Source organism: Babylonia areolata, chromosome 2 (assembly GCF_041734735.1).
Source record: "Babylonia areolata isolate BAREFJ2019XMU chromosome 2, ASM4173473v1, whole genome shotgun sequence".
Lineage (NCBI taxonomy): Eukaryota > Metazoa > Mollusca > Gastropoda > Neogastropoda > Buccinidae > Babylonia > Babylonia areolata.
The window spans coordinates 5,614,318-5,630,797 of record NC_134877.1 but is presented as its reverse complement, the minus strand read 5'-3'; the positions used below and the strand labels follow the sequence as shown (position 1 = coordinate 5,630,797).

At 40.6% G+C, this 16,480-nt stretch overlaps 1 protein-coding gene across 11 annotated transcripts in view; it reads right to left on the bottom strand.

Moving 5' to 3' along the window:
• The window catches only part of LOC143296877 (uncharacterized), a 78,622-nt gene that overhangs the window by 25,790 nt on the left and 36,352 nt on the right, over positions 1-16,480 (bottom strand). Inside the window, exon 4 of one of the 11 annotated variants that reach the window (XM_076608978.1) lies at positions 1,656-2,731. The exons of 7 other annotated variants lie outside the window; for them this stretch is intronic. In XM_076608978.1, the coding sequence (XP_076465093.1) occupies positions 2,286-2,731 (446 nt within the window). In that variant the 3' untranslated portion in view covers positions 1,656-2,285. 3 more of the 11 variants (XM_076608988.1, XM_076608951.1, XM_076608920.1) reach the window with 3 other exon arrangements.

Here is a 16,480-nt window from a genome sequence, read left to right as displayed (position 1 = left end):
ACACACACAGTATGAATGTGAGAGAGAGTTTCAGAGGTAAATAGCAAGTTCACCATCATGAGTTTTCCATCTGTTGTGTCTTGATGTGAACTGATGCTGGACTCTGAAGTCACAAATGCTGGCACTTGCTGATGACAACCGCATCACTCATATTCATTAACACGCAATGATTGTAACATATGCTCGCAAAGTCTCAAGTGACCTGTTCGTAATTACTCACACGATATGAACTTAACAGTTACTAAAAAGATTTTTTTTTTTTTTTTTCAGAATCTCATATTCATTCATCACAGTCAACTGAACTAATGCTTGCTATCAAGTAAACCGCTCATAATCACTTGCTATGATCTTAGAAGACACAGGGTTCTCAAGTAGACTGAACCACTGTATAATATTCATTCCCTTCCTCAGTCAAATTTAACACATACTCTCGCTCTTAACTGAACTGCTTTTGCGGTCATTCATTCCGAGTACAACAAGAAAATGTCACGCGTTGGGAGTCTGTCATAAAAGTTTCACAATTTGCAGCTTGACTTGGGTGCCACTGATCATGTGCGCGCATGCACCCGTGTGTGTGTGTGTGTGTGTGTGCGTGTGTGTTTGCGTTTTTATGTGTGCAAATGCTTGTTCCTGCATGGTGTATTTCACAGGTGTATGTACTGTACGCATAACTTTTCCCTTGTGAATGCCATGTGAGCTGCCTGCTTGGGGGGGGGGGCGTGAGCATCATATCTACAGTGTTGTTATCAATTTCCTTAGCTTTTTCTTTTTGTTTTTAAGGTCTGAAGGATTCCTCCAAAGATGGTGAGAAGGAGGAGGTGTGTGTGTGTGTGTGTGTGTGTGTGTGTGTGTGTGTGTGTGTGTGTGTGTGTGTGTGTGTGTGTGTGTGCAGGGGGGAGTGGGGGGAAAGGGCTAGAGGGAAGAAGTGCTGGCCGGTGAAGAGAGCTAGTCTGAATGAAGTCATCCACTTCTCTTTGTTAAAAAAATAAACGAAGAGACTGCACTCTTTCAGTCGTACTTGCATACAGCACATTCTACTTGAGCAACAACAACAACAAAAACACACACAAAAAAACAAAAACAAAAAAACCCAAAACCCCAAACCAAAAAAGCTGGGTTTAAAAAAAAAAATTTTGTTTTTTTTATTTTATCCTAGTGGAGAGACAGAGACTGACAGATGGAGAGGGAAGGAGAGAGACAGGGGGATTGAGGAACAGGGTGTAGGGTGGGGGGAGCAAGGAAGGGAGAAAGGGGGGAAAAAAAAGATACAAAAAAAAAAAGAAAAAAAAAGAGAGACCCCAATGAACAGAACCACAAGCTTTCAACTGCATCCGCATGCAACATCTGCTGTTTGGAGGAAATAATCTATAAATATCTATCTATCTATCTATCTATCTATCTATATATATATATATATATATATATATATTCAACAACAACAACAACAAAAAAAAAGATAGAAAAGAAAAACGACAAAAGCACATACAGTTATCAGCTGCTGCAAACAAAAACAAGTGGTAGCTTTTCTTAACTGTGCACAGAGAGAGAGAGAGAGAGAGAGAGAGAGAGAGAGAGAGACGCATGAAAGGCTACTATAAATATATATACATTACATACCAAAAAAAAAAAAAAAACAAATTCAGCCATTCTAACATAGAGAAAGAGGCGGTGGTTGGAGACGCGGGAGTGGAAGTAAACGAGAGGTTGTGCAGTACAAACTGTACTTGAAATGAAATGATTCAGCCGTTCTACCAGTCTTTTCTCTTTACAGAACTTTCTGTTGGTGTTTTCTTCTCTCATTTGAAAACCTTGGGCAGTTCAAACACAACTTGTTCATTATACTCTTCCTGAACCAGGAGAAATAATCCATGCACAAAGGTTGCTTGAAGAATCATAAATTCAATGGCATTTTCTGACTTCCCAAAAGCTGACAAGAGAGGATCATGTATTTCAATTGTGTTTTGTAAACTACAAAGTGGAAAGATTTGTAGACTGAATTATGATACAATAGCTGCTTTTCACAGTAGTAACTTATTTATGACAGGTCCTATCCAAGTCCCCTTAAAAAACGTTTTTAAAGAGAAGAAAATAATCAAACAGAAACAAAACATTTCTGCCTACGGATGGCCCGAAAATATCATTCATATTTTCCACTTAGTTGCACACACGTCAGTCTGAATCAATGTCTTTCTATCAAAGCAACAGCAGGATTCCAACAGTATAACATACATGCCACTTTGAAACAGTGACACACAAGCCAATTATGAAAACTGTCAAAGCAGAACCTAGGAAGCTGAGAACCCTTTACAGATCAAACTATGCCTTCGGAGATTAGAGCGACAGGTGAATTTCTGAGAGCAGTGAGGACACTCGTGAGGTTTGCTGTTGGTGTGTCCATTGATGTGGTCCCTCAAGGTCTCACTGCGCGTGAACGACTTGCCACATATCTTGCACGTAAAGGGCGCCCTCTTGAAATGAACGGTCTGACGGTGCCTGGACAATGCGCTGGAGGCAGAGAAGGAGGCGCTGCAGATAGTGCAAAGCCAGACTCGGTTTTGATTGACTCCTTCGGCGGAGGGCCTAGCTTCTGCCCAGTGATGAGAGGAGGCTGTGTGCCTTGATGGGTGTGAGGAGAATTCAGCGGCTGCTTCCTCATAGGACTGATAGTGCTCTTGTTCCAGTGTATTGTCCTCGCTAGCGTCTGAGGCTCCATGATAGCGCCAGGGTGATCCTGGAAACGAAACGAAACTGTTTACCTCTCGTGGAAATTGACACGGAGGCCAGAAATAGAAAGAAAAAAAGCTCTGAGGTTATTCATTTTAAAACCAGCCATGTCTATCCAGCCTTTGTATGGGCCATTTTGATCAGCATGTTATACAGTGCTGAAATACAGCCATCCAACAGCTCTTCTTCCCTTACTTTCTTTCTCAGTGGAGATTTTCTTATCCAGTCCCTCTCCTTCCCTCTAAATCAATCTAAGGCATTCATGGGGGGGATCTAGAAAAGACAGCCAAAAGTAAGTTAAAACTGCAAAAATGTGCACCAATCTTTGCTCCTTCAAAGGAACATGATTTCAAATCAACTGATGCTTAAAAATGCTTCCTATGAGCTTGCACACAGGGCGATGCTCAGTAGCATTGCATTTAAAGCATCATTTTCTTCTTGTTTGGGAAAATTCATTCCGCTTCATCTATTTTGTTTTTAAAATCTAAAATCCAATGTTATGTATTCATGTTTAGTAATAACTAATAAAAGTGTCTGCAGAAACGGTTGACAAATAAAAGGGTACAGTCTCTTTTTCTTGTTCTGATTCAGAGCCCAGAGCGTAATGCAGTCAAAATGAATAATGTAGCAAGAATGAATAATGTAGTAAGCTTCAGACAACATGAAAGAAAAACGTCATAAAAAGTGCGATTCTTGGCAGAAGGTGAAAAATATTCTTTTCACTGTATTGTGCTGCACTGCACACAGTGCTGTACTGTGCTGTGTTGCTTTGTGTTGTGTCACATTGTAGTGTATGGTATGGATTTCTCACCACATGTTTGTGTGTGAACATTCATGCTTCTCTCCTCTCCCAAAGCAAAATGCCACAGTCAAGCACACCCCTGCTGTCTCTTTCTTTTCTCTTTTTTGTTTTTTCTTCTCTGCCAGACACACGTGGAGTGGTGACCTGGAGGTAACGCGTCCGCCTAGGAAGCGAGAGAATCTGAGCGCGCTGGTTCGAATCACGGCACAGCCCCCGAAATTTTCTCCCCCTCCACTAGACCTTGAGTGGTGGTCTGGATGCTAGTCATTCGGATGAGACGATAAACCGAGGTCCCGTGTGCAGCATGCACTTAACGCATGTAAAAGAACCCACAGCAACAAAAGGGTTGTTCCTGGCAAAATTCTGTAGAAAAATCCACTTCAATAGGAAAAACAAATAAAACTGCACAAAGGAAAAAATACAAAAAAAATGGGTGGCGCTGTAGTATGGCGACGCGCTCTCCCTGGGAAGAGCAGCCCGAATTTCACACAGAGAAATCTGTTGTGATGAAAAGAAATACAAATACAAATTTACTAGTTGGCTTGATATGCCACTCTTTTTCTTTCTTTTTAATAGCAGAAGGTTCTGTCATGGGCACTAAAGCCCATGCTATGCATGAGGTCTTGGTACATCGTCTGAACAGTAACACAAACGCATGAAGTGAAGCAGAAATGTAAACTGGGAGAAAAAAAGTGGTGTGCATATATGTGGATAATGAATCTCAGCATACATGATGTCAATGATCCACTTGCAGTCTTCAAATTGCTGTTGTTAGGTTGATGGTTTGGAGGGGAAAGGGGGATAATGCCTATGCAACAGGGTAACTCTTAACATATCTGGCCCTATATTGGAATGTTCTTGACTGCAAGAGGAAGATTCCAAAACCTGCAATGTACAGATTTCTAGTCTTCTGGTATTTTAGGAGATCTGTTGTAAGAGCTGACCAAAATACGGCAACAAAAAACAAAAACAAAAAAGAGGGGAGGAGGAGGGGGAGTGTCTTTTTCTTCTTCTTTTTTTTATATATATTTCTTTTCTTTAATCATTTCGGTTCTGTCCCTTCTTCTGGCCATTTCAATGACATCTCTTCAAATTTCAGCTCACATCCAGAATCTCCCATACAAATCCACACCTTGGCTCATTCCATCACTATCTAAGTGCCAGCAGCCTACACTGTGCTATCAATCTACAGATGCCACGAAGCCAAACACCAGGAGACCCCAGAAAAAGTTGGGTTTTTTTGTTTTTGTTCCCCCCCCCCCCCCCCCCCCCCCTGGGAAACGGAAGATTCCCATTTTCTGTGCTGGACAAGAGTTTATAGTCTCCAACTAAAAATCTGTCAAGCAGATTTTGTGTAGGACCTGCAGTACGGGTCTGGCTTCCAGAAGAGAAACAATGTGTTTCTGGTAAACAGTTCTTCCCAAAAGTGAGTGAAAGAGACAGAGAGAGAGAGGGGGTGTGGGGGGGGGGTAACACAGTGACAAAGATAGAGCCAGAGAGAAAGAGGAACAGAGATAGAGAATGGGACAGAGAAAGAGTGAGAGGGAGGGAGAGACAGACAAAGAGAGAAAAAAGAGAGAGGACAGAGAGAGGTGGGAGAAGGAGAGAGAGAAGAGAGACAGACAGACAGACAAACAGTGCACACCGATAACTATTTCATGCCTTAACCAATAACCAACCACAACAGACACTGGTTTTCAACACCAACATAAAAAAGTCTGTATGTAAAAGGCTATCATTTATTGTGCTTAAAAAAATAATAATTTTTTTTTTTTTCAAAGCATGAAAAGATTTAAAATCTACTCATACTTGATATCAAGCACAAAAGGAGAAGAAATGAACACTTTTCTCTTATTGGGGACTATAACATTGGCGAGTGCACATATTCAGCACAGTTTTCATGTGCATTTCCTTCTGAGTCCCCGGACAAAATCAAAGATGTGTTTGCACTTTGATAAGGTCCAGCATTACTGCTGTCTAGTAATCTCTTTTGACAAAACATTAAAAAAAGAAAGAAAAAAAAAAAGAGGAAAATGATTATAATGTTATATGTCATTAAAAAAAAAAAAATCAGAACGCTAACCAGCTGCAGCACTAAAAAAAAAAAAATAATAATAATAATAATAAAAATAAATAAAAAATCACACACAAAGATCCGGTTTTTGTTCTTGTTGCATTTTCTTCAATTGTACCAACATCTTCAAGGATCAATGTTCAAGCACAAACACACACACACACACACACACATGCCCCGACACATCATCACATGCACAGCTACACACACCCACACTAACACATGCAAAGAACTACATCCAACACCATTAAAAAAAAAAAAAAAAAAAAAAAATCCAGCACAGACTTGGCATCATTTTCAATCAATCAAATCAAAGGTCAGTGAAGTCTTTCTCTCAGCACATCACAAAACCCTTTCCGCAAATGCTTCCTCAGGTTTGCGCGGCTGGCAAACTGCCGACTGCAGTGCGAGCACTGGTGCGCTTTGATGTTCCGGTGGCCGTTCATGTGGTCCTTCAAACTCTCGTTCCGCGTGAAAGTCTTCCCACAGAAACTACACTGGTGCGGCGCCCTCCTGTGATGTGCCGTCTGCTGATGCCTTCTCAGCTGGCTGGCATCGAGGAAAGTCATACCACAAGCTGCACACCTCAACACAGAGGACGAGGAGTCATTCTGCCACGACGGCGGCGGCTCGGCCGTGAAGTTCCCACAAGTCTGCGGCAGAAACTCCGAGACTGGTTCTGAGAGTGGATTGTAACTAAACGTCGCCCAGAGTTGGTCAGTTTCTGAGGCTTTGCTCCACACTGAATCTGCAACCATAACGGGACAATCCTGGTTGAAAGGAAGGGGCTGGGGGAGAGAGCTCACACTGCAGCTGCTTCATCATCATCATCATCATCATCATCACAAGTTTTGCTTCCTTACAACCTTTTGTGTTCTGTTAAACTAAATGATCCACTGCTCATGAGAGATAAAATATGTCCAAAATTACATGAGATCATTTGCACCAATCTTGGTATCTAACACAAGAACAACTTGTTTTGGTTGTTTTTTTTTGGTTTTTTTATCAGCTGCTTCAAACAACAAATGTATATAATAAAACAACAATAGTCAGTAACAATTGCATTTCTTTAATATGAAACACATTTCTAACTCAGTGTGTGTGTGGGGTGGGTGGGGGGTGGAGGGGGGAAGGCAGAGGCTGGGCGTAGGGGGTGATCATACGAAGTGTTTTGCTTTTATTACTTGTATTGTTTTATCTAACATTTTAGTTCACCACTGCCCCATGTGTCACCAAAAATTAAGAAAGAAAAAAAAAAAAAGAAAAAGGAAAAAAACCAGAAAGAAAGTAACAAGGGAACTCATATAACTAGAAGATCAACTTAAGCCTTGCAGTTCTCTGGGGTTCAGTTTCTTTCACCAAACTCTATGCTTGGATTTGAGCGTAACTAGCACTTGTCAATGGACAAACAAAAACGACAAAACAGAAGGATATGGGTCAGTTTTCATTTTTTTTTTTAATCTAAGAAGAAGAAGAAGAAGAAAGAAAAGAAAAACTGGAAAGAAAAATGAAAAAGGGGGGAAAGGGAGGGAGGGATACTCACTTATTTCCTATTTGTGCATAGATCAAAGTACTTTTCTGCATTAAAATAGCAAGAAAGATAAACAACGACAAAAAAACAAACAAAAAAACTGGACACTGTTAACAGCTCTCAACAATTTCTTCTTATCAATGATTCTTTTATGTTTTGTTTAAAGTCATAGTTTGTTTCAAGTCATGTCCCCGTGAACACACCCCTACCGCTACACACACACACACACACACACCCCACCTACATTCTCGCCCATGCGTTCTCTCTGCTCTGAATCATACCAAGTGTCCTTTTGCATTCTTGGAAGTGATGAAGAGAGGAATAAAATACTCAAGTGATATGGCTCAACTGGATGAAAGAAAATGGCAAGTGCACCATGCTGATATTAACAGCAACTAATAATTATCACCATAGATGGAAATGATGTTTTGTCAAGCATTTACATGCACTGCATGTCAATACTATCAAGTCAAAGTCTAAAACATTATTGAAAAAAAAAAACCCACTTCACCCACAATGACATGGCCACACATACATACACACACACACTCACACACACACCAGATTTGCTTGGAAGAACCGTGTGGATACCTTACAAGGTAACAAGAGTCTAACATCAGCAAAAACCCAACGAAGCAAAAAAACTTGAACAATCACATGAGCTTCAAGTGACGAAACCGTTCCACCCAATCAACATCAATGTTGGGTTCGGATGTGCAGTCTCAGTTTGTTTTTGAAAGTGAACCCCAGCCCACAGTGGGGGCACTTGTGTGCCTTGATGTTGTTGTGCATGTTCATGTGGTCCTCAAAGTTCTCCTTCCGCGTGATGCCCTTTCCGCAGATCCCGCAAACGTGCAGGTTTCGGTTCAGATGCACGCTGTTCCGATGTCGACTGAGCGAACTATCAAACGTGAAGGAAGCGTCACAGAACTCGCACACATAGAGAGCTTTAGAGTGACTGCCGTCTTTGTGAGCGGTGGCACTGAACAGGGAGGCGGAGGGCATGGAAGGGTGTGCTGCCAGGGAATAGGGTGGGTTCATGAAGCCGGCTGAAACAGGCGGTCTCTCGCCTGGCTGGAAGCCCAGTGCTGTGCCTGAAAAGAAAAGGACCTGATACATCAAAGCCCTGAAACTGTCGCTTCTGAACTACATCACAAATCAGTCCCTTTAAAAAAAAAAAAGGTCCTTGCACACATCAAAAGCCCTGAAACGTTCACTTCTGATTTACATCACAAATCAGTACCTTAAAAAAGAAGGGCCTGATACATCAAAGCCCTGATAACATCGCTTCTTGTCTGAATCACAAATCAGTCACTCAGAAAAGGACCTGTCACATCAAAGCCCTGAAGTAATTGCTTTTTGACTATATGACAAATCTGTCACTCAGTCAAACCACAGTTTCTTGACAAAGCCATAAACCTACCAATCAAACCACTGCATTTTGACAAAGTCGCAAATCATGGATTAGATTTAGCAGCTGAATTACTTTTAACATTTTTGGGGGAAGACACATTATTAGGGCATTTCTTTCTGTTCAATTAGTGTTTCCCCCCTAGTTCCATAAAATCCAGAAGAAGGTTTCTTGCCTATAATTCAACGTGTTGAATAAAGAAAGAAAATGGAAATTTGCTCTTTCTTTTTCTTTACAATCCATTCATTCACATTCTTGTCCCTGGACATCTCAAACAGGATGAAGAAGGAAACCGTTTTCTTCATCGGTGCAGAAAATAAACAGATAAATAAATAAATGAATGAAGTTGTTTCTGTGACCCTTACAATGTACCTTCAGCAGTCTGTTCTGACCACATTCTTGTGCACCTCATTTTATTGCTAGCCACTTTTCCGTAAGCTCTGTTTCTGTCTTGGTGTCATCATATTTGCAGTACACAGAGTTCAGCAAGACTCCAAGCACGGCCTCTGTTGATACCATTCCAATTATCAAATACGCAATCCCTCACATCCACCCCCTCCTAATGTTCCAAAGTAACACATAAAAAAATAATAAATCACGACAAAATGATGGAGATTACCACCCATTCTGGGGGAAGTCCAAAGTCCAATCCAATAAACAACCAAATCCTGGATATATCATCATTCTGACTAATACAGGTCTTTGAGGCAAACTAATCTTGAACATGTCCATGTCCAACTCAACATAATCCAGCAACACAATCCAAAGTCGGTCTGAACTAAACATGTTCTCATTTTGGTTTCAATCAAATAATCTAATGTCAGACTGAACCGAACATGCTCTTGATCTTGTTTCAAGAAAACAATCCAAAGTCAGTATAAACCGAACATGTTCTCGTTTTGGATTTCAATCAAAACCAATACTACAGTAAACTGAAACGCGACTTCAAGACGCAGAGCTCTTGTACTTGCTGCAGACAGCCTTGCGCAGATGTCGCCGCAGTCCACTTTTGAAGGCAAAGCAGATGGAGCAAAACGGGCACCGGTGGACCCTAATGTTCCTGTGCATGTTCAAGTGGTCCTCATAATGATCCTTCACGGTGAACCCTTTCCCACACTGCTCGCACTTGTAGCGGAACTTCTTCAAGTGGAAGTGATTGATGTGCTTTTCCAGCCCATGACTTGTGGTCAGGGCGGCATCGCAGTAGTCACAGATCAACAACTTCTTGAGCCCGCCGCTGTCCTGACCAGCTCTGAACGCTGCCGTCATGGACATGTTCAGTGGCAGCGGGGAGGAGGAATGAGGTGCTCTGCTTTCTGACGACCCACTAGAGCAGCTGGACAGAAGGGCTCCTGGAACACGTGTCATTCTTCCAGACCAGTGTAAAGGACCTAAAACATAACATCACCCACTGTGATGACTCTTCACCACCATTTCTGTCTTTCAACAAAAAAATAAAATTAAAAAATAAAATAAAATAAAGTCATTATTTTAAATGCAACCCCATTGCCTTATTGTAATTTTTATCTGTTTTCATTTTCGATGGGTCTCCCTTTTTTCTTTCTTTTTTTACTGGATTGCAAATTTCATGGACCGATTGTTTTAACATGGCTGATGGCAAACCCAAGCCTTTTTTTTTTTTTTTTTTTTAAGGGTCATCCAAAATGAAACACAGGCCCTTGTAACAGTTATTTCATGCAGACTGCTGCAGAGGATGGTCTTTTGCACACTGCTGGCGGATATCTAGGCACAATGAGAAGAGAAATGCACCACAAGAGAGAATCCTACTGCCAACTGTATGACTAGATAGATACACTGGCGCCTTTTCTATGAACAACAAACTTGATGTTTATGTGCACATGCGGATAGTCACAATCATTGTGTAAGAGATTCACTTTTCAGGTCAAGCAGTAAGCTTATGGCTGACAAACATACCAGATACAACTTGCACCAGCTTGACATTGTCAATGTATGACATCAACCCCACCCAAATCCCACCCCCACCCCCCACTGATATGTTTAATTGTCATCTAAATTACCCTTTTGATACAGCCATGAACATGTCAATATCAGCAGCTATATTAGTAGTCACTATGTATGTATAGATGCGTATCACTTCTTTGAGTGAATCATAATCATTGTCATCTGTGTTTTGCAGGTGTGGATTTAGACAACTTAATATATACAAAAGTATTCAAGCAGTTTAAAGTTTTCCAGTTTAATCCTAATACAGCACATTTAAGCAAATAGAAATGAGGACCACAGACAGATAAAACTGGAAACTGTTTCCCCGAATGCTCCAACTGATTTGACAGACAGTGGAGAAGGATTGAAACAGATGAGAGCAGGCCAGACACACAGTATAACAAAAACTCAGAGGAAGAAAAGACAACTTCGGAAACCAGATCAATTATTTATTTTATGAAACATAAAAAAACACATATTTACAAAAATGGAAGAGAAAGCGAGGAAAATTCATAATGGATGAAAGATTTAAAAGGAAACTTTTTTACATGAAAAACAAAATCTTTGAAAAAACATCGAATTTTATATATATATATATATATATATATATATATATATATATATATATATAAAGCCATTATATTGAATACTATACCAAAACTGTAAAAAAAGAAGAAGAAGAAGAAAAAAAAAACAACAACAAAAACCCAATTATATATATGTGAACATGAATACACACACACACACACACACACACACACACACACACACACACACACATGATCTTATTAATAACTTTTATGTCTCTTTTCAAACTTTCATATAGTTGTTGACTTCATATTACATCATATTATGTTGCAACAAAAATTGTTAAACAATGGCACTGTACGTTCAAGCCTTTAAGACACACACTTGCTATTTTCTTATGACTGATACGAAAATTAGGAGGAGGAAAGCGATCAGAATTGATACAGTGTGACACTGTGTAGCGGGAAAGTCTCATATACAATGTCAGTCAAGTTTAAGAATTCACACGAGTTTTTAAAAAAAATAATAAAATTTTTTAATATATAAAAATCAGACATAAAAATCTGCTAAAAGATGCCATCAAAGTACAACTAAAATGAAAGTTGATGATACAGAAGCAGAAGGGTTGGGAGTGTGTGTGTGGGAAAGGGGAGAGGGGGTGAGGGGAGGCGGGGGGGGGCAGGAGGGGGTGAGGGGTGGAGTGGGGTGGGGGGGGGTGCAGGGGTTAGGGGTGGAGGGGATAGAAGGGTACAGGAGAAAGGGGTAGGGGTGAATGGGTGCTGTCTAAAATGTCAGCAGGATGGAAAGATATATATTGTTGGTGTGTGTGTTGCATTTTGACATACCAGTAAACGCCCTTGATGAAGACCAGTGGTCGAAACCGGTCGGGCATGTGAGAAACTGTTCTGTTGTTTTCCTTTTTTTCTATTGTTATATATATATATATATATATATATATATATATATATATATATAAGAGTGATATATTACATCAAAACCATGTTTGTGTAAAGCCAACAATGACAGCTAGATGCTAACTGTTCCTGTCAACAGCCGAACAGACAGGGACACAGTTACACTGAACTCAAACTGTAAATACAGTTGTCATTTTACGTCTGGCCGAAATGCCCAAAGTCTACCTGTTGTTGCTTATAGTCCAGCCGACTGCACAGGGCCATACCAGGACTGTCAAACAATACAAATGGTCAACGGTGTCAACACAAAACTGTCACATCTACACAAACACACAAACAAAAACAAAAAGCACAACACACCAAGACAAACCCACAAAACACAGCTAATGACACACTGTCCCAACCACTTAGCTCCTTAGGACAAATAAGATTAGGCTGTGCTGAAGACTTCAGCCCTTCCACTTAATTCATCATCCACAGATTACAAAAAAAAAAATCGTAAAAAGAAACCATTTTGTAATAATCAGCGTTATGCAAAACTTACTAAAAAGCACCATGACAGATTAAAAAAAAAAAAAGAAGTTGAAACAAAATCACATGATTGATTTGCTGCTGTTGCTGAGACAGAGAAATAATCTGCACAGTAATATGCAAAGAATCTGCTTGAAACTGAGAGAGAGAGAGGGTAGGGGGAGAGGAGGGCGGGGGGGTGGGGGGGAGAGGCAAAGAGAGACAAAGACAGTGGCACAGAGTAACAAATATCTACATGGTTTTTGTACAGCAACTGTCAGTCAAAATATGGGTTAAAAATGTATGTTCAAATGACACAAACTAAAAGCACTGGACAGCAAGTAATAAAACTGCTAGCAGATGTGTAATCTCCTGTGTAAAAATAGAGCACACAAAAAAAATTGACTGCAGCAAAATATCAGCAGTTACATTGAAAACAGATAAATGCATTAACATGTTCATGATAAACTTACAATATTTTTTTTCTTTGGAACTTTTTAAAAGGAATAATTTATTTTCTTCTGTGTGTGTGTGTGTGTGTGTGTGTGTGTCTCTCTCTCTCTCTTTAAATATATCTACACACACACACACACACACACACACACACATATATATGTGTGTGTATATATATATATATATATATATATATATATATACATATATCATATATATATATATATATATATACATATATCATATATATATATATATATCCACTAATCACCAACAAAAAACAAGAACAAAAATAAAACAAAACAAAAAAACAACAACTCCTACTCTGTTCCCGGCAACAGTCTACATTATCCTCACATGTGTCTGTGCCAAATATGCCTCCATCCAAAGACTTGTATGTGATGTGACAGGATCACAGCAAACATCTCACATCTATCTGTGCCAAATGTGACTGCAAAGACTTGTCTTGTAGGTGCAAGGATCACAGCAAACATCTCACATGTGTCTATGTCAAACGTGCCTGAGAAGACTCGTATCGTAGATGATCTGATAGGATCACTGCAAACATCTCACATGTGTCTGAGCCGAACGTGCCTGCAAAGACTTGTAAGTGAACTAACAGGAACACTGCAAACATTTCACATGTGTCTGTGCCGAACATGCCTGCGAAGACTCGTCTTGTAGGTGAACTGACGGGAACACTGAGAACACTGGTAGGCTTTCACGTTGTTGTGGCGGTTCATGTGACCCTCAAAGTGATCCTTCTCCGTGAAGCCTTTGCCACAGACGGGACAGGTGTGCGGAAGTCGGTTCAAGTGCAGAAGTTTTTTGTGTCGGTCCAAGCCACTGGCAGAGGCAAAGGAAGCATTGCAGTACTCGCACAGAAGGATTTTAGCCGGAGGGAAAAGATTTCTGAGATTCGAGGCAAGACTCGCGTCGCAGCTGGAGCCAGACCCCAGGGCCCTGGCCTGAGAGAGGAGGTGAGCTGCTGGAGGGGTGTGGTTTGGTGATTGCGGCAGGCCGGAGGGCTGAGAGTCAACACTGCGAGGCGGATGTCTCTCTGTGTTGGGAGAGGTGGTTGGGTACCAGGATAGTCCTGGAAAAACAACGGGTACACCAACTCCGTTATGTTGTACATGATGTATGGAAATAGTCATCTATTGTTTTGTTTGTTGTCTTCATAACTGAGTCGTATTATCTGTCACGACAAAAACGCTGATTCCCTATTACATACTGTTGGTTTTTTTGTTGTTGTTTTTTTGTTTTGGGGTTGGGTTTTTTTTTGGCAGTATATGCTTTTGTTGGCTGGTGTTTATACTGTCAAAAATACTGGGCAGGTTCTTTTTTAGGTGTACCACATAAATATATTTTCAGAATATCCTCTTTTATCCACAAGTACAATACTCAATACCACCACAATTCACAACCTGTCCATAATCACAACAAGAAAAAGCAGAAGCGGATGAGAAAAGCCAATAATGTAATCCCACTCCCTTGATAAAAATGTGAAGAAAAAAAAAAGCAGAAAGAAAACCAAAACCTCCACAACCCTTATTGGGCCAATACATGTAATGTTCACAGCAGTAAATAAATAAATAAAGAGCAAAGTGAAATTGCTTTTCCTTCACCATCAAAGCAAGTGGGAAAGCAGTAAAAGCACCACCTTTACAACCTCTGTCATAACACACTATTTAGACACTGCTTCCAGATCAAGAGGCTATTTTGTGCAGCCACACGATGTCTCAATGAAATTCCAAGTCCTTATACACCACAGAAATTGTGTTCCAACAGCATTACCAATTAATTAAAAATATATTCATACACAATTTCTGGCCGATGCTGATGCTATTCATCAATTTTGTTTCTCAACTGATTTCTGTATACAATGGATACTGCACATGGCTAATAATTTTTTTTTTTTTTTTTTTTTAACCAAAAAAACTAAACCAGTGCACTTCTTGCACAACAGATTATCTTTCCAGGCAGCCTTCGCCAACGCATGCTCTGAAGAGTCTGTACAACTCAGTCCATATGTGAGTCTGTTGGATTTCATTTTCAGATCTGGTCCACTAGCTACCTCCACACGACCCGTTGCGAAGATGCAGGCTGACCCCAGTCTTGTAGGCAAACTGCTTCGGGCAGTTTGGGCATTTGAAAGCTCGGATGTTGAAGTGCATATTCAAGTGTCCCTCGTAATGCTCTTTGAACATGAACTTCTTTTCGCAGATGTGACAGCTGAACTTCCACTTGTGCTGATGGACTCGCTTCTCGTGGTTCCTGTATCCGCTGGCCGAGGTGAAGGTCATGTTGCAGACATTGCACACAAACAGGCGCCTGGGGGTAGCTTTCAGTGTGTCTGTTACATGGTACCCGGGTGTAACGGCACCACTCACCAGGCTCGGGGCAGGGGTCAGCCTGGGAAGCCTGCCATCTGAAAGTGGCATCATTGTGGGGAAGGCTGTTGTTGTGGCTGATGAAGTGTTTGTGACTCCTTGATTGTTGACTGCTACTGTGGATGGTCCAGGATAGTCCTGAGGGAGCCCTGGAATTACATAGTGCCGTCATCAATGTCACACACACAGCCACCAGAAACGGAAAAAAAAATGAAAGCCACAGTGATTGCACACCAGAAACTGAAGCAACTGAAGGGAACGGCTTGCCACAAAAACAAAAATTATAAAGGAAAAAAAAAAAGCGAAAAAAATCACAGTTGTGACAGGCAACAAAAGAATATGAAAATGTTTTAACCAAACTGAAGCAAGCTGTAGGGCTGTGTGTATGTATGGAGAAAGACAAAAGCTTGGTGAATGGGTTTTGGGGCGCAGTTGTCGGAGACAAGAATGGGGTGAGCGGATGGTGACAAAACAGTAACAAAAGACTGAAATACACTTCCATTTGTTTGGGGTTTTTTGCAGAATTTTGGAAAGAGAAAACCTAGAGCAAAACACCTGCACAGATCTCCTTGTTCGAGCCACCATGCATGAACCCCCAAAAATCCCAAACAAAAACAAGAACTGTGATTTATCATATTGTATTAATCAACACTCATTTTACCACCAGAAATTAGCCCTGGACAGCTTATTCAAAGTCCTTCAAAATGAACCAAACCAAGAATGAGTAAATGAGAGAGAGAGAGAGAGAGAGAGAGAGCAAAAAAAAGTTAGGGTAATATCACATTCTCTCTCTCTCTTTCGGCGTTCAAACAATCAGCACAGGAAAACTTAAATGGGAAATCATTCCCCATGACTTTACCAACTTCGAAAAGTACAGTGTATCTGTTGTCCACACTGGCAGTCTTTTCCGGGAGTGAAATTCCACTTCATGAATGCAGTATTCTTGTTGCTTGACCTCTTCACCGTTGTTACTGAGTATACCCATCCATGAAGGGCTGTCATATGACCATGAGGAGATGGGGCCAAATGGTCAAGTACCATACTTTGTCCCTGTTTCTTCTGCTGCAGAACATTATCATCCCTTAGTTCAGCGACATCAAGTGTATGACTAAAAAGCGCATGAATAAAGAACGTTAACCATGTTAAAGATTCATGTCAACAGGCCTTAATCAAGT